Source organism: Phaenicophaeus curvirostris, chromosome 3, assembly GCF_032191515.1.
Source record: "Phaenicophaeus curvirostris isolate KB17595 chromosome 3, BPBGC_Pcur_1.0, whole genome shotgun sequence".
NCBI lineage: Eukaryota > Metazoa > Chordata > Aves > Cuculiformes > Cuculidae > Phaenicophaeus > Phaenicophaeus curvirostris.
Genome location: NC_091394.1, coordinates 45,488,424 through 45,507,904, shown reverse-complemented (window position 1 = coordinate 45,507,904; position 19,481 = coordinate 45,488,424). Strand labels below are relative to the sequence as shown.

At 39.6% G+C, this 19,481-nt stretch overlaps 1 protein-coding gene across 1 annotated transcript; it reads left to right on the top strand.

Moving 5' to 3' along the window:
* Positions 1 to 3,241: 3,241 nt before the first annotated feature.
* NDUFV2 (NADH:ubiquinone oxidoreductase core subunit V2) lies at positions 3,242 to 18,006 on the top strand. The gene is made up of 8 exons (XM_069853879.1): positions 3,242 to 3,371; positions 6,359 to 6,424; positions 12,317 to 12,379; positions 12,465 to 12,581; positions 14,151 to 14,319; positions 15,878 to 15,987; positions 16,888 to 16,964; positions 17,857 to 18,006. The coding sequence occupies exons 1-8, from the start codon at positions 3,342 to 3,344 to the stop codon at positions 17,948 to 17,950; spliced, it is 726 nt and encodes a 241-aa protein (XP_069709980.1). The 5' UTR covers positions 3,242 to 3,341; the 3' UTR covers positions 17,951 to 18,006.
* The last annotated feature ends 1,475 nt before the right edge of the window (positions 18,007 to 19,481 follow it).

The window sequence follows — 19,481 nt, the reverse complement described above, 5'->3', positions numbered from 1 at the left end:
TGGAGTATTGTGTCCAGTTCTGGAATCCTCAACATAAGGATATGGAGCTGTTGGAACGGGTCCGGAGGAGGGCTACAAAGATGATCCGAGGGCTGGAGCACCTTCTGTGTAAGAACAGGCTGAGAGAGTTGGGGTTGCTCAGCTAGGAAAAGAGAAGGCTCCAAGGAGATCTTGGAGCAACCTTTCAGTACCTGAAAGGGGCCTACAGGAAAGCTGGAGAGGGACTGTTCATAAAGGCTTGTGGTGACAGGACAAAGGGGAATGGATATAAACTGGAGAGGGGCAGATTTAGACTAGACATAAGGAGGAATTTCTTCATCATGAGAGTGGTGAGACACTGGAACAGGTTGCCCAGGGAAGCTGTGGCTGCCCCATCCCTGGAGGTCTTCAAGGCCAGGTTGAATGGGGCCTTGATTTAGTGGGACGTCCCTTCCCATGGCAGAGGGGTTGGAACTGGATGATCTTTAATGTCCCTTCCAACTCTAACTATTCTATGATTCTATATGTGGATAGATTTTCATTGCACACTGCTTGAATTTAAGCCGGCTGCTCTACTGAGAGCCAGGGCAGATGAGAGGTTGGGGTGTGCAGGGGAGATCCTCCTCAGGGGGAAGGACTCTACAGTAAGAGATGTTGCAACATCAGCTGATGCTTTGCAAATCTGCAATGGTGCGTACTCCTTGGTATAAAATCCTTATACATCCTATAACATCCTTAGCTGTTATTTGAAAAATGTAAATTTATTTTGTGATTAAAAAGGCGTATTTGCATTCCTCATCACCAGACATGAATGATGAGAGGTCTGTGCAAGGATGGACCTGTAACTCATCTTTCTAATAACTTGTTGCATCCAAGGAAGAACCTGTGACTTAGATTTTCTTCAGTTCCAATATTTGTATTGTATTAACTAAGTTACACTGCACAATAAAAATGCTTATCAAAGGCCAATAAGACAACCAAATATCCAAAATCTCATTTTGTCTGGTCAAGGGAGGTCAAAACATAGATGCAAGCAGTTCAAACATTAAATACCCCAACTAAAAAAAAATTAGTGAAAAGGAGGAAAATGGAGGACAAAAATCTTCACCAGTTTCTGCAATTACCCCCTACTTTTTTCCTCCTCTTCTATGAGGACAGGCTGAGAGAGTTGTGGTTGTTCAGCCTGGAAAAAAGAAGGCTGGAGGGAAACCTTATAGCTGCCTTCCAGTACTTAAATGGAGCCTGCAGAAAAGATGGTGACAGTCTTTTAGCAAGGCCTGTTGCAATAAGACACGGAGTAATTGTTTTAAATGAAGGGAGGGTACATTTAGACAAGATATAAGGAAGGAATTTTTTGCAATGGCAGTGGTGAAACATCGGAACAGGTTTCCCAGGAAGGTATTGGAGGCCCCATCCCTGGAATCATTCAAGGTCAGGCTGGATGGGGCTCTGAGCAACCTGATCTAATTGGAGATGTCCCCATTCACTGCAGGGGGTTTGGACTGGACGAGCTGTAAACGTCCTTTCCAACCCGAAGCATTCTATGATTCTGTGATTCTTACAGATTCTTGCTTCCAAAGATATTATTTTTTTCACACTGATGCATGCCACAAAAGTTTTAAATCCACTGAATACTCTCACACAAATCATAGAATGGTTTGAGTTAGAAGGGACTTTAAAGATCATCCAGTTCCAACACTCCTGCCATGGGCAGGGACGCCTTCCACTACATCAGATTGCTCAAAGCCTCATCCAGCTTGGCCTGAGCATTTCCAGGGATAGGGCATCTCTAGGCAACCTGTTCCAATGCATCACTACCTTTACAGCAAAAAATTTTTTCGTAATATTTAATCTAAATCTTCCCTTGTCCTGTCACTGCACTCCCTGACAAAGATCTTGTGGCTTGCTTCCACAAAACTTCCATGTCCAATAGGACAGAGATTCAACACCTGCAGGAGCGATGTTCTGGATAACTTCTTCTTCCAGAGCAGGCGGTCACCATACCCTGCTTTAGCGGTCTAAAGCGAGGGGCAACCTACTCATTTGGGATGAGTGGTCATCACAAGGGGAGGCATTTGTGCACCCACCAATGTGCACCCAACAACACATGCCTGCTGATACAAGTAGTTACTATTGAAAAACATGGAATATTTTTCATTTAAGCTAAATTAAAGTTTCATCTAAGTTATTGTTGTGTTGTGTTCTTTGAAAGTTAGACACAATGTCCGTTTGAGAGCATTGTATCAGAGAGCAGTGTTTCAAGCACTGTTTTTGGAGACACTTTTCATTCTTCGGAGATGGAAATGCCTTGTATTCAGTTTGATCTCTGCCTTCTGTAATCACCTCTGTTTGCAGCCTTTCCCCATCTCCAGTGAAAGGTCACAATACAAGAACCATAGAATCACAGAATCATAGAATCATGGAATCATAGAATCATAGAATGGTTTAGGTTGGAAGGGACCTTAAAGACCATCCAGTTCCCACCCCCCTGCCATGGGCAGGGACACCTCCCAACAGACCAGGCTGCCCAAGGCCCCTTCCAACCTGGCCTTGAACACCTCCAGGGATGGGGCAGCCACAGCTTCCCTGGGCAACCTGTGCCAGTGCTTCACTGCCCTCAATGGGAAGAATTTCTTCCCTATGTCTAGTCTAAATCTGCCCCTCTCCAGCTTATACCCATTGCCCTAGTATGATCCCTACAAGCCTTTGTAAATAGTCTCTCCCCAGCTTTCCTGCAGCCCCTTCAGGTACTGGAAGGTCGCTCCAAGATCTCCTGGGAGCCTTCTCTTTTCCAGGCTGAACAACCCCAACTCTCTCAGCCTGTTCTCGTATGGGAGGTGCTCCAGCCCCTGAAACGGAATATTTTGATTTAAGCTCAAGTGCAGTCAAGTTTCATCTAAGCCATTGTGGTTTTTGAAAGACAGAATGTCCCTCTGGGACCATGTTTTCTTTCAAACGGTGTATCCCGAGGCGCTGTTCGTTGTTTGGAGGTGACAGCGCCCTGTGCTCGGTGCGCCCCGCGCTGAGGCGTCTCTGCGGGGATCCCCTCTGGCTGCGGCCTTTCCCCGTCTGCAGGGCAAGGTCAGGCTGAGCAGGAGCCGAAGCTCCCGAGCGGCGACACATTTGACTGTTGCGAAGTTCACAATAACAGGAAAACCCGTCCTCGGAACAGGGACAGATTGCCGGGAACGCTGCTGCACCTGCGCGTTATGGGGAATCGCGCCCCGCTCCCGCCCCGCCCCTCCCTCGCGCTGCCCGGCGCCGACGAGCCGGGGCGGGGCCGCGGTGGCGCGTGCGCGGGGCCTGGGTCTCCTTGGCGGCGCGGAGGGCGATCGCGGGCCTGGAGGAGCGGGGCGGCCGCCATGTTCCTGCGCGCTGCGGCCGCGGGGGCGGTAAGGGCCGGGCCGGGCCGGGGGCGGCGGGGGGCAGGGAGGCCCCGGAGCCCCTTGAGGGGGGCGCGGCTCGGTTCTTCCCTCCCTGCTGAGACAGCGCGTAATGGGAGCCCCGTAGGCCCCGTTTCTTCTTAAAGCCCCGCGGGGTGGGGCTACTTGGTCATCATAGAATGGTTTGGGTTGGAAGGGACCTTAAAGATCACCTAGTCCCAATCCCCCTGCCATCAGGGACGCCTCCCACCAGACCAGGCTGCTCAAGGCCCCGTCCAGCCTAGCCTTGGACACCTCCAGGGATGGGGCAGCCACAGCTTCCCTGGGCAACTTGTGCCAGTGCCTCACCACTCTCATCGTGAAGAAATTGCTCCTTATGTCTAGTCTAAATCTGCCCCTCTCAGTTTATACCTCTTCTCCCTTGTCCTGTCACTCCAAGCCGTTGTGAAGAGTCCCTCCTCAGCTTTCCTGTAGGCCCCTTTCAGGTACTGGAAGGTTGCTCCAAGATCTCATTGGAGCCTTCTCTTTTCCTAGCTGAACAACCCCAACTCTCTCAGCCTGTCTTCATACAGAAGGTGCTTCAGCCCTTGGATCATCTTTGTAGCCCTCTGGACCCGTTCCAACAGTTCTGTATCCTTATGTTGAGGATTCCAGAACTGGACACAATACTCTAGGTGGGGTCTCACAAGAGAGGAACAGGGGGGCAGAATCGCCTCCCTCAACCTGCTGGCCGTGCTTGTTTTGATGCAGCCCAGGATACAGTTAGCCGCCTGGGCTGCAAGTACACATTGATGGCTTGTGTAGAGCTTCTCATCAATCAACACCTCCATGCCCTTCTCTGCAGGGCTGCTCTCAGTGTTGTTGTTTCCTATCCTGTATTGGAATAATGGGTAGCCCCGACCCAGGTGTAGGGCTTTGCCTTCAGCATTGGTGAACCTCATGAGATTCACACAAGTCCACTTCTGTGTTTCGTCTGGGTCCCTTGGGATGACATCCTGTTCTTCCAGTGTGGCAGCTGCACCACTCAGCTTGGTGTCATCTGGAAACTTGCTGAGGTTGTACTTGATCTCACTGTGTATGTCATTGATGAAGACAGTAAACAGCATTGGTCAAAAGATCATCTGGTTCCAACCCATTTCATCTTAAGATGGACCTTAAAGATCTTAACCCTCTTTCAGCTTAAAACTGTTACCTGTTGTCCTATCAGTGCACTCCTCATATAGATCTTGTGGCTTGCGTCCACAAACCTTCCATGTCTGATGTGACAGGACTTAAACCCCTGCATGAGGAATGGTCTGGGTAACTTCTCCTTCCAGAGCAGGCAGTCCTCATACCTGTTAGTGGGGTAAAGCAAGGGGCAACCTGCTCATTTGGGGTGAGGGGCCATCACAAGGGAAGTCACAACAATCCTTAAGGTCCTTCCAACCCAAACCATTCTATGATTCTATGATTTACAGCTTTTGGTTCTTGAAAACAGGACAGGATCTTTGGAGATAATTAAGGGTTTTCATCTGAAGGGCTTCTTTTGGTAGGAGACTGCCTCTTATAGTGAGAAGCCTGAAGCTTACAGTGTGTTGGTGGTCCCTTCAGAGCCAAAACTGCATATGTGCTATATTTACGTAGAATTTAGTAGGATTTATACCAGAGCATCAAGTCCTCATTTATATGCTCCTTTTGGCATTCTCTGCAGAGTTTTAGTTGTATTTGCATGCTCTACTTACACTTCTTAATCTTTTGTCTGAATTCTACATGTTGCCTGATTCCCTGAGGGCACTCAAAATGGCATTACCAATGCAGTTTGTTTGATCTACTTCATGTCAATTGATAAAGACAATGGGCTGAGAGTCTCCTGGAAAAGGTGATAAACAAAATGATCTGTCCACAGAGTTATCTGTGCATCCCAGAGTTTGTTTTGGCCTCTGACACAAAATCACAGAAGATTAATTGCTTTCCTGGTTGCTGCTTGCCAATGAGCCAGAAGTGGAAAGCCCAGAGGCATGCACAATGGTTGTGTGGTACAGAACACACATAACTGTATAGTAAATCCAGCAGTTACTTCAAGGGACTTATTGTAGGGCAGGGAGATGCTGTAGCCATTATGTCAAACTACATTGTAGGTGAAACTACGTGATCTGCTGCTGAGAAGTCTAAGCTGATCAGGTTGTTCTCACGGAAAAGCAGGGACTGTAGTTCACTGGTACTACGTGGATTTCAGGTCTGACCTCTTGCCTACATTTTCACTGATTTGATGCTGACCCACTTGAAATCCTGCAAATTTTATACAGTAACAGAGATTAAGTAGGGGGATTTTGGTTTATCTTACTTTAAGAATGCTCAAAATTGGTCTAGAGTTCAATATGCAATTTTAATATAAAATTGATATTGAGTTAATTGTTAATATAATGTTTTCTTATGACAAGATAAGGTCATCAAATTATTTTTAGTAATACTGGCCAGGCTCTAGCAATATTGATCTGTTTTGGCATGACAGATCTAGACAGAGACTACAGAGAATAACTGAACACAACTTGCATATGGCTTTTGTGTCCTGTTGATATTTCAGGTTCTTAACTTTGTTCTCCAGTGCTTACTAGAGAAGAACCTCAATAATGGTAGTTTCTGCAAACTTTTTAAATGGCATGTTATAAAGTAGCAAATGGGAAAATTCTTCATTGAATACTTGGATGAGTATTTGTATTCAAGGCAGTTAGATTAAGCTGTGGCAGATTGTATGTTTGAGGTTAAATCCTTTAACTTCTACTTTGTCTGAAATAGTCAAGATGACTATTTCAGTCATCTGACTGTTTGACTATATAGTCAAGATGTGTCCTCCTAGTAGTACAGGAGAGCCCTTAATATTCTTCTCTTGACTTAATTCAAATTATTAGTATTGACTCTAGAATCAATGGCATACAATTGGAGTAGAAACCAAGTTAATTCTGAAAGCAGTCTTTAGCAGTTATATAAATTATTAACTAATACTGTCTACTTTGTAGATAAGACAAGTCCGATACTTACATAGAACAGCAGTGTGCAATGCGAGTGGAGGAGCCTTATTTGTGGTAAGTAATTTTCTGCCTTACTGGAGGGGTAATATGTAAGAAGAGTTTGATACATAATTTTCTAATCTGTCTAAAAGCTTCTGATGGGCAGAACTCACTATAGAAGCCTGCTGGAGTTTACAAAGAAGTGATTTTTTTTCAGTAGGGCTTTTTATTAGAGTGGCAATGGAGTATTATAAGATTTTATTATAGTTTTTAGTCTCATATTTCCTCTATAGTGAAGACTTGTTTCTTAATAATAGTGGTGATATTAGTGGTATTTGTGTGTGATTGCAGATGAGTGTTTATTTCATTATAAAACAGTTCTTTTTTTATTGAAGTTATTTGAGTTTGTAATTGAAGCTCATTGAACTTGTTGCAGACCCAGTTTCTTGATTTATAAAATTTGCCACTGAATTACTTCTAGGTCCAGGTCTGGCTCTGTTCACTACCAATTGAAAAGGGCAGTTCTCTTTCATATTATCTGACATATAGCATGTTGCGTGATGGCTCGTGATTCAGGCCATAATTATCATAATACATATAAATGATAATAATTACTGCAAACAAAAAAAGCCCTCAGATTTAAATGTGTAAAGCAGACATGTGTCCCTCTGCCTCTGAGGTGAACCTGAAGCATCTCAGACAGGTGTGGTTTGTCCCATTTTGCTCCATTCCGAGCTTTAGTCTGCAACACAACAGCTGAATAATTTGGCATACTTACAGCATCTAGTAGAAATCAGTATTTTAGTTACTAGAGAATTGACTGCTTTGTTGAAAGCAGGTGCTCAGCATTTTTGGACAGATTTTTCTTGTTGTTGTTGTCTTTCTGCAGCTGTCTCTACAGCTTTTCTCATAAGTTAATGAGATTAGAGTACACACTTCATGCACATTTCCAGAAACCTGAGCAGTTATTGATGATTTATGGAGTGAGACCTAGTATTTAAGGAACAGAGGAAACAGTCAGTGTAGGCTGACAACTTAGGAAACTCCAAGTATAGTTTGAGGTTGGTGAAGACAGACAAAAGGATGTTGGCATGTGAAGCTAGATAGCTTTGTAAGTTCTCCAGGCATTTTTCAAGATTTATGTAACTACTTAAATTATTTTCTGGAGGGAGGAGCCTGAAAATAGAGAAACAGAAAAAAAAACCCCAAGAAAGTTTGTGTTTCAGTTAGCTACTTATGATATCCAGCTGCTTTATTTTGTAGCATCATTGGCTCCTTTTATTTTTATTCCACAGCAGAATTTTGGCTAGCAAGGCATAGAAAATTGTTTGTGTGTTGGTGTGTTTTATGGGGTGGGTTTTTGAGTATTTTTGTTTGGTTTTTTAATAGGGTAATACTTGCTTTTCTGTGAAGTTAGAGGCTATAGGAAGAACATAATTGGATGCCAGTATGTATGCATGTAATTGTTTGCCATAACTATAACTAAAAATGTTTAGAGCAGATTTCAGATTTATTTAACACAGCAAAGTTCAAGGGAAACTTATGAGTTGAGCTGAACGCATTATTTTAATCAACATTGGGTGTTTATGTACAATCAGAAAATGAGGCTTTCCTCCCCCCCTGATTTTGGGGGCTGTGGGGAAACATTATAAGTCTTCATCTGCTTGTAATTTGCTAGAAGACTAAGCGTCAAACATTGTTAAAAACTGTTTGTGGAGGAATAGTAGGCTTACCTGGGAGTAACTCTAACTTGTTGTGGTGGTCCTCTTTGTATGTCAGTTTATACAGAAGTGTCTTGGTTTTGTTTTGCAAAGCATGTTGGTGCTTCTTGTTGCATTTTCTATGTAGGAAATCTTCTGTCTGAGGTGGGAAAAAGCGTGCAGCATATTTGTTTTGTAGCAGCAGGGACACGCTGTCAGGGGACCTGGTGAATCTAGGATGGAAAGGCAGTGCTGATTTGCATACCTTTGTATTCCTTTGCAAACTTTTTTTCATGCAAGTTTTAGTCTTGCCTATTATCAGAAACATGCAGAATTAAGAAAACTTTACTGAAATTGCTTGGCTGTTTCAAAATAAAAAGAAGAGATTTCCCAGCTGTTAAACTCAGTCTGGTATTGTCACAGAAAGCTAGATCTCACTTCCAGAAAGAGTATATCAAGTGTAAAACTAGGCATATTGCTTCCCTGTAGTAGCGTCAGAGAGCTGCTCCACATCTATCATATTTCTGATAGCTAGGGAAGGCCTGATTTCAAAGATGCTTTGATTTGCAACAGTTACCTTTCTTTCATAAAGCATGCCTTCTTTATCTTTGACTTTTACCTGTCTTTAGCCTCCTTAACAGCTAAAATTTAACTCTGTGGTTTTCAATATATGGACTGTTTCCTTAATACATCAACTGTCCCAATGTGGGCCTTGTCATAGGGCTGCACAGGAGTTCAGTACAGGAAGTTAGATAATTGCTGCATTATAGTTTTAATTACTTGTAAAGATGGTCAGTGAAATTCTTGGGTCTGAGAGCACTTCCACTATTATTGATTTAAGAGAGTTTTATATCTTGAGTTCTGCTGGAATAGTGAATGTAGAGTACTTTCCCCTTGGAGAAGTAGTAGTAAATTTCATTTGATTTAAATAGGGACTGATTTGATATGGATGGAACAGTCTGTTGCTCTCATCATCTTTTTCCCCTGCAAACCACACAGTTCTCTCCTTTTGGTTTATAGTGTTTTGGAATGGTGTTTACAACAGGACATGGGTCAAGTTTCAGACCAGCTGGTTTACGGTATGCATGAAAGCAAATTTTTTCTAGTTATTCTATTGCAATTCTTCAGTGCTCTTTAGTAATTCTCTGTGTCAAGAAAGATTATTATATCACTGAAAAAGAGAAATAAAATGGCCTAGGCTGGTCTTGCAAAAAGAATGTGAAATGAACATTCAGCAGCCTTAGTTACCTTCCATGGGAGAGACTATCATCTGTGGGATATTGTGGCTTGGGTAGGTCTTTACAATACTGTGGTTCACACTTTAAGTAGCTTAGGCTGCATGCTGCAGTACAAACGTGATACAGTCAAGCTACACATGAAAACGTATTGTGTAAGACTTCAGGAAACTGGGGAGCACAGGAAGGGAATCCAGGAAAAAAGTGTGGATAGGGTCTGACCTTGCATTTCAAGAAGTTGCTGTAGTTGATACAGACATAGATGGTTGTATGGAGGAAGCCTTAAGATACAGTTTTCTTTTTATGAGCGTCTCATGTATAAGGAAAGGCTGAGAGATTTGGGACTGTTGGAGAAGGCTGGGGGAGGAGGGGATCTTATCTGTGTCTATAATATCTGAAGGGAGGGTGCAAAAAGGACAGAGCCAGGCTCTTCCCAGTGATGCGCAGTGACAGGACCAGAGGTAATGGCCTTGGAGAACATCAGGAAACATTTTTCTACAGTGAGGGTGACCAAGCACCAGCATGGCTTGCCCAGAGAGCTTGTGGTGTCTCCCACCCTGGAGATATTCAGAAGACATTTGGCCATGGTACTGGGCACCCAGCTCCAGGTGTCTATGCTTAAGCAGGGGGCTTCAGCCCAGATGACCTCCAGATGTTCCTTGCACCCTCAGCTACTCTGTGATTTAGCAGAGTATTCCCTCCAGTACTGTGTCCTTAATTCTGATCTTGCTCTTCAGAATCTGTATGCCAAAAAGGCAGGAATGTATTCGTATAATTTAGGAGCAAATCAGCTTGTGTAAGTCTCAGATAAATGTTGCATCATCAGACAAACAGAAGACTAGGGAACATGTGATTGACAAATTCCAAACAGTTCAGTAGGCCTAGAACTCTGTAAGCTGTCTATGAAAATTATCAAACTCTCCACAGCACAGAATTAAATTAAACTCAGTTAGGAATAGATCTTATTTAGTGTTCACTTGTGCTGTAGCTTTTACAACGTATCTTGGTGCCTTGCTGCGCAGAACCTGACTGTGTGGCCATCTGTAGCTTCAGATATAAAGTTTGTATTATTTCTCTTCACATGTTAGGTATTTAAGGATATCAGTTTAGAGACAGTACACTGAAAACAGCAGCTTTTCTAGACAAAGAGGGAGATTTGCAAAAGAAATTGAGATGAAGTACAATTGTAACTCTCTCAGATAGATGTGGAAGGCAACACAGCGGCGTGATGTAAAAAAGACATGCAGAGAAGGAAAAGTTAAACTATGGAAATAATTATCATGGATCATGGATTTGATCTATGCAGCTAGGGAAGAGAAAAAAATCTGTAAGGGGAAAAAATTAAAAGCTGTGTAGTATTTCCAATCAGTTTTTCCTCTAACACCTTCTTTCAGAACTTCCATTAAAATGGGTAGAAAACCCTCATCAGCATTACATATGAGAAGTCAAACCCTTTCTCTGGAAGAGTCAGTGTCTAAAGGGTCTGAAATAGGGGCAGTTGCATTCATAAAGGCTTTTTTATGTTATCATGTAGATCACACAATAAGTATTTCATATGTGTTTATATTAGTATGAATACTAGTGTATTTCATATTAGTGTGTTCCAAGGGAATTGGTTATCTTTCTGTAGGTCCTGTTACTAGGTAAAAGTTCTCCTGGGTCAACAAGTATATGTGGACCATAGTCTTAGATCTGACTTGGAACTGTGCTCTCAAATTGATGGTGACAATCATACTGTCTGCTCCAGGATATAGACAGGATACACAAAGAGAATCTCTTGCTAGACCAGCAGATGTAATTCAAGTTAAGTACCTGGCCTTTTGATATTTCCATATTAAAATTTCTAGATCCAGAAATAGCTATGGACCATACATATTAAGTTCTGCACTGATGACAGTCTTGCAGTATGCAAGTATCTTGCAATGTTAAGACTTTTCATTAAATCCTTCCCTGCTTAATAAGAACACAGGGTGGAAACTGCAGATTCTCAAGTACCTGTAGGTTACTTGAGAAAATGATCAAAGTGAAAGCCATTGGAAGGCGTTTCTCTCTCCTAAATATACTTTTAAAGCTTTTATTATTAGCTGGTTGTGGTTTACTTTTAACATCAAGCCTCAAATATAGCCTACGTTTTTCACCCAGACTTTCAATTTAATTTGAAAACTGCATAACATTTGGAATGAAACTTAGCTCTGAGTATTTCAAGGATACCATAATGAGATGCTTAGAGATGACTGAAAATTTGTGCAGGTGGATAAGGATTTTTTCTGGTGGATAAGGATTTTTGTGAGAACTAAGGTTTAATTATAGGAAAATGTTGCTTTCTTGAAGAAGTATCTTCAATTTGTGTTTTCTGAAAATAGAATAACTAATTTCAATTTCATATTTCCCTAGAAGACCACCTTAAGAATAATATGACAAATAGCTTATTTGGGGAATAATAATTCAAATTTCTGCTTCTTCCATTTTGATCCAGAATTGTAACTGAATGTAAAATGTTGAAATACGTTACAAATCAAAGCAGTATGTTAAAATGGGTTAATAATGTGTGTGGGGATGTGCAGACATTTTAATTATATAATAAGCTGTTTGATGAATTTTGAAATTTTTATAGTCAGTCTTCTGGGAAAGAAAAAACGGGCTGTTTTACTCCCTTGTTGTATTAAGGTATTAACCAGATGACTCTTATCTACCTGTAATGAGTTTGAACATAATTGTCAAAATGTTCTAACAGTGTTAAAAAATTTATATTTTGATAACACCATATTCCCCTAGAAATTATTTTTGAATAGGAAATAACATGAATAAGTAATTCGTTTTAAAGTTGGTTAAATAAATATCAGCATTTTTAATAACTTTCCCAGAGATGTTTAATCATATTTGATTGAGTGTTTTTATCTGGAATATATTGGTTTGATTCAAGCAAATTCACTGTAACTATCTAATGAGAAGATATTTTACAACAGTAAATCTATTTTGAATCGTTTCCTGACAACCCTATTTTTACATGTTTTCTTTTTCTTTTCCTGAAGCACAGAGATAGTCCTGAAAATAATCCAGATACTCCATTTGAGTTCACACCTGAAAACCAAAAGGTATGCAGACAAAGGAAGTTAAACACACAGACTTTATCTTTACATTCGTACTGATTTTTTTTCCCCTCTCTTTTTCTTTAAAAAGCGGATAGAAGCAATCATAAACAACTACCCAGGGGGACACAAGTCAGCAGCTGTCATGGCAGTGCTAGATTTGGCCCAAAGACAGCATGGATGGTTGCCCATATCAGCCATGAACAAGGTATGTAGTACATAATTATCTTTCAAGCATAATTTTCCTGTTTTCTTTAAATATTTTACTAGAATATTAGCATTTATTTATCAAAACGTAGTAACATAGCAATTTACTTGTGGCACGGAATTGCGAGAATTCCTTGTAAGACTACATTTTAAAAAATAAAAGCAAAAACTAATGCAGAAAACTCATCGCTTCGTTATTTGTTATTTACATAACGTTAGCCCATTGTCAGAAACTACAGATGGAGCAAACAGACAAAAGAAACTACATGAGCCTTATTTAGATAGGCTCTTTTCCCAGAGTCATCCTGGAGGTAGGAACAGAAACTTTAAAGATTCTGTTTGCTGCTGAATTTGGGCAAAAAAAAGATGGCGATGGTGGGTTTTTTCTCCTCACATATTAGTGGCAGGATTGTACTTGATTTCTAGGCCTGCAAAGCAATATTAGGGTAATATGTGTCATGAGTCTTTTGTAACAATTCACAGCAAGTACCCCGAAGACTTATCAAGTATTTTTAAAAATTGTTTCAAAATTAGCAGGCGAGCAACTACAGTGCTCCAAAGTGGTAGGTTGTATGACAGTAATCAAATATCAAGAAATAAAAAATTCTGGTTTATAGTCATATGAATAAATATGTCATATTTTGTTACAATCTGGCATATCATCAATTTGTCAAGTTTTAAATTCAATCAAGATATATTGACAATAGTTGACATTATAGAAATTACTGAAGAAGTCAAGCACTAATTTAGAGAACAGCAACTTATGTCTGCTACCATTTCTACAGCATAGCATAAATTCCCAAATCTTCATTAGTACTGAATGGGAAATGTACTTTTTAATTATCTTTACATTTCAGATTGATATTATTTAAAATGATCTTAAGTTTTTAAAGTGAACAAATATTTTCCGTGATTTGTTACTTGCTTGCTATAGAGATTGGAACAGTTGCACTTTTGAAAACAATCGGTTCTCAACCTGAGCAGTTTTCCAGGGTTCCAGGTTAATGAGGTCAGGGTTACTTAGACCAGAACTGGCTCCATGGAGATGGTGCTTCACTCCCTATTTATTAGCTGTGACACCAGTCTGCAGATGTGGCCATTTCCAAGGCCAGAAATTTCTGGTGTGTCACAGAACCTGAGACAGACCTGCTCTGAAGCAGGTGAGCATGGTATGGGTCTGTAAGTATTCCCTTACCAAAAGGCTGACATGGGCAGGTGCGTGCAAGTTCTACAGAAGTGCAGTATGAGCTGAAGGTGACAATGAAAGCTGAAACCCAGCTGACTCCTCGCATCTGGTTTGTTACGATGCTGGAGGGGAATTGACTTGAGCTCCTTGCTGTGCTAATCACAGCTTACTGGAGGTTATGCTCGAGCAGGGTGACTCCAGTCAAAGTAACTTGGGTGTCTTTTCTTGGCACTTGAGTACAGCTGTGCTTTGATACCCAACTCTTCCCTCTTACTTAGCCCTTATTGCAGACAGAGGACAAGTGACTATTGAAATGGTTTGTTAAATGCCTTTACTAATGCCCTGTGAGAATTAAATGTAGCGTCTGTTTTGCCCTTATTACAGGTTGCTGAAGTTTTAGAAATGCCTCCCATGAGAGTGTATGAAGTAGCAACCTTCTATACAATGTACAATCGCAAACCTGTTGGGAAATACCATATTCAGGTCTGCACTACCACACCTTGCATGCTGCGAGACTCTGATGGTATTTTAGAAGCCATTAAGAAGAAACTTGGTATGATACAAATTTGTAATACACTGTTTATAATATTTTTACCTTTGTTTAATAATACTGGCATAAAATTTTTCATATGGTGGGGACAGAGCTAGAGTATTGAAAATATAGAGTGAAATAATTGGGTAATAGGCACTGAACACTTCAAATTTCAGATTTGGCATTTATTCTTTGTTTTTAAAGTTTTCAGTACACTAGAGCAGCGAAGACCGTGGGTTAGAGTACCATTTAGTGGCCTTAAAGTGATTTTAAAGGCTTTTAAAGGCTATTTGCCAGGAAATGCGTTATTCTAACATGACTCTAGGACTGACAAACTAAGCACTATCCCATATATAGGAGAGGGCTCTGAATGCTGTGGCATTATTTTATATGCAAAGTAAGATTCTTAAGTTATATGCTATATATATTCTGAGGGTTTTTTTTTTTACTTAAGTAACGTGATAGAATCACAGAATGTTGGGTTTGGAAGGGACATTTAATCCATTCCACGCCCCCTGCAATGGGCAGTGACATTTTCAGCTAGATCAGGTTGCTCAGAGCCCCATCCAACCTGCCCTTAAATGTTTCCAGGGATGGGACTTATACCACCTGTCTGGGCAACCTGTTCCAGTGTTTCACCACCCTTATTGTAAAAAACTTCTTTCTTACATCTTGTCTAAATCTATCGTCTCTTAGTTGAAAACCATTACTCCTTGTCCTCTTGCAAGAAGCCCTACTAGAAAGTCTGTCCCCACCTTTCTAAGTCCCCTTTAAGTGTTGAAAGACCACAATAATAAAGTCTGCCTGGAGCCTTCTCTTCCGGCTGAACAACCCCAACTCTCATTTTAACTGAAACTCTTAGCTTGAGAAATCAAAGCATTAAGAAAGATTGTGTAGCTCTGAGACACAGGCCTTACTGAAAATTCTATTAGTTTTATCGTCCTTCTAATACCTGTAGAGGAAAACTGCTTTTCAGCATTCTTCTTTCTGTTGAGTATTTTATAGAGATCAGACTCTTGCATGTTATTTTGGCTAACCTGCCGTCTGAGGAAGATCTGTATCTGTGTGACTAGAACAAGAATGTGTCATGGGAGCTAAGTGTGCATAGGATTTCTCAGGAAATAATCCTTTATGTATAAATTTGGAAGCTAACAGTGTTAATGCGTGGATCTTGGTTAGTTTGGGAATCCAGTACTCAGCACTGTATATTAATATATTTTGTATCACATGAAAGCTACATTTTCCCTCTTTTTTCATTCTGTTGCATTGATTACTAAAAATGTGCTTGAGTAGAGCTGTTCTGTTTCTTAGAATTGTCACTTCATGGTTATTTTTCACAAAATCGTAACTGAAAGCCTGTAAATGAGGTCTCAAAAATGTTTCTGAAGACTGACTTCACAGTTTACTAGAAACTTATGTTTAATGAAAACATTTTGGAAACATTTAAAAGGATTTACCTATGAAAAAGTTTCTAAGGCCAACATACAAATAATGAGAAGATTATGGAGTACTTAAACTTATGCTTTTATTATTTCTGTTCAATAACCATTGCTGAACTCAATATGCTGTATTGGTTTAGGTATAAAAGTTGGGGAGACGACACCTGATAAACTCTTCACGCTGATAGAAGTGGAATGTTTAGGTGCTTGTGTAAATGCACCAATGGTACAAATAAATGATAATTACTATGTAAGTATTACATTCCCTTTTAAAAGGTTAAACTTCTTTGCTGGATTACCTGTATTTTAACTTGTTTCAAAGTCTGAAGTTTTGGTCAGTTACTTCAAATTCCTATTGGCAGGAACAGCTTACAACCTAGAGCATCTTTTAGTTTCTTGGTCTCTTCCTGGAATGTTTGTATTGCAATGTATGAATGTATTTTTTCTTTCAGCTACTCTCTTGATTTATACAATTGGGGTGTGGTGTATTTCTGTGATAGTGGTCTGCCCGTAAATCTGGAATTTTTAAATAGATATTTGATGAGTTTTTCAAGCAGTCTGTCAGAAAGTATGGACTGCTTTAACACTATTTTTGAACCTACAGATTTCTGAATTATGGCTCACTTGGATGCCATCAGGCCAAAGGAATTAATGTATTGACTAAATCCAGCTTTTAAAATACTTTATTTTTAAAATATTTTACTGATTAATATTTTTTAAGAACTGTTCTCTTGAACTGTACCCACAATTTCTTACTCGTAGCTGATGCCATTTTGCAGGTTGTCCAATGGCATGTGTACAGTGGGCAGCAGAGTTCCAGCTCACTAATCTATCGGGGAAGCCAAAAACAAACCCACATTTATAGGTGGCTCGCGTGAACATCGAGTTTTATTGTAATTTCTGCAACTATATGTAAAATAAGAATTTTAAGATTAAAATAACATTAGGCTTTTAGATTTTCCTAATTCTTTAAACCAGGGTCTGTAGTGATTGACAGGGTCAAAATTACCTGTGCTAAGATCACACCTAAGAGAGACACTAATCTCATGGGGTTTGAATGCTGCAAGTAGCAAAACTGCTGACTCTTTCTGTTTCGTCAATGTTTTGTTGTCATTTGGTTTGGTTTGGTTTTGGTTTTGGTTTTTTACAGGAAGATTTGACACCCAAAGATATTGAAGACATAATTGATGAGCTAAAGGCTGGCAAAGTTCCCAAACCTGGCCCAAGGTACACTATATTTGTATGATCCTGGCTGACTACTTGAAGTCTGATTCTTTTGAGAAACCAAATTCCTGTTCCAGTGATTTGAGTTCACAACCTACAGCTAAAAAGCCTTTACTGAACAGAATGGCATGCATTCAGTGCCTTTTGATATATTCAAAGCCAAAAAGAACTAGAAAGAACGAAGAAGAGTTATTGTCATATTCTTCATGACTGACTAGGGAGCACAAGATGTGAAGACATCAGTTGGCTTGGTACCTGATAGGTGAATGATATCACCTGATGCATTTTTTTCCTAGATCATGTAAATCAGCAAATGCCTGTTAATTGTTTAATTTTTTTTAATTATTATTTCTAACAAAAACCAGAAAGATCACAAGTTAGTGAAATGTTTATTATTTCTGAACTTTTAAATCTATTATTTCCCATTGTTCTTTGCTAGCCCAGCTACACAGATGTTTGTGTGAATGGAGGAATTAATCTCACTTGACTGTGCAACCTATTCCTAGTATTTCTATAATATTTTTTTAATATAAGAACTTTAAACAGTTACAGTTTCCAAACACAGGGAAGCTTCTTTAACAAAAATATGACTGATCTAATTGGATACTGCCTTTAGTATTGCTGGGATCATGATAAATTTTGTCTGTCCAACCTATAAATAAATAAGGAAGACTAGGGGCCCTGTTTTGTCACTGTTTGAAAACTATTTGTCACTACTTGAATTTGGAATCTTTTTTATTTAAGAGTAGCATCACACATTTCTGAAGGATAAATACGAAATAAAAGAACTGGTTTAGCATTAAGTCAGATTTGTAACTGTCTCCTATCCTGTGATTAAACAGTATCTGAGGTAATAACAATACTGGCAATGAATAAAACTGCGTTCATTTTTCAGGAGTGGACGTTTTTCTTGTGAGCCGGCTGGTGGCCTTACTTCTCTGACTGAACCACCCAAAGGACCAGGTTTTGGAGTTCAAGCAGGCCTCTAAAGATTTTTGTAATATAGGATGGAATGTCTGAAACTAATAAAGTAACTTTGATCTCAGTTAAATGTATGTTCTAATAGTTTATTAAAAAAATGAAGAAAGCAACAGCAATTAAAATATCTAATTTACCATGGTTTTAACTACTGCAAAGTCTAATCATAATTCTAGATTATAAGAAAAAGGTTTCCATAGACTGTGAAGTGACTCACTGAAAGTGTGCACTTCTGATCACTGCGAGGTGAAAGTTGCATCTTCTGATCTGTCATTGAAAATTCTTTCAACTTTTTCTAAGGTTCTTTGAAGAAGTAACAAAACTGACTAAATTACAATTCTGACAAATGAACAAGGAAGCACACTGAAAGGAGATCATCCGACAAAGCTTCATTGCATCTTACTTTTAATTGCAAGTTAAAAACAGAAAAAGAAACGGGAAAGGTGATCCAAGCTCTGTTGTATAGAAAATCTGGTAGGTTCAGTAAGAAGTGAATCTTGACCCTCATTCTTTTTACTACCATTCAGTGACCAGGAAAAGTGAAAATTATCTTTTTATCATGTTACAGCCCCTCCCCCACACCAGTAGTACTCTGGTAGTAGTAAAAGAATGAACAGCAACAAAAAAACCACTTCCTGTACAATTTATTCAATACAGTCAAGATATGCAATTGGAGGAAGACATGGGTAAGTGTAATATACGAAACTACTTGTTTGATTCACGGATCCTTCTTTCACCTTAACTGCTGTGTATCAGCTACTTCTGAGAACTAATCTGTGTGAAATTGAGGTTATTTCTCATGATATAAAAATAGTTAAAGACTTTTTTTTTAAATTGACTGCATAGTGACACTTAATAAATACACTTGTAAAATCTGGCAGACGCTTTACACACACAGAGGTATATATTTAATGTAAATTAAGAAATGTGAACACACATGTCAGATATTTGAGACTGTGTTGTGCCTGCCTTTTCTAAAATCTGTGGAATGTAGATTTTGATTATAATTAATATGATAAAGGGAGCTTAAATGTGTTATTTGTATTTTTCTGTATTATATTCAGTTTAATTAATGGTACTTCCCTACACACTTCTTCTGAGTCAAATTTTGTATCTACAGATTTCCCTGCATAATGCTTATCTCCTGCAGTCTTTTCATGCCCCACCTTTATTTCAGTAGGCTCTGAAGTTCTTTGATGTATCATTGAACAAGTAGTGTTGCTGTCAGTAGTTCTGAGATCAAAATACATGTTTATCATTTATATGTAAAACTTGCTATCCCTTCTAAATTACTAAATCTATAAAATTAAATCTTGAATTGCATACAAAAGTGAATTTGCTAAATAAATAAATACAAGTCATGACTGAAGCAGTCACCCAATAAGCAGGATAAAAAACGTCTTGTAAGTGATACAGAACACAGTGCATATGAAAAAACAGTATATGGATTGAATTATCATCTGTAATTTAAAGTTCCTGAATTCTGAAAGGTCACTCTAATGTTTATAGTAGCCTGCTAGCAGGCCAGGCATGTGGCACTAT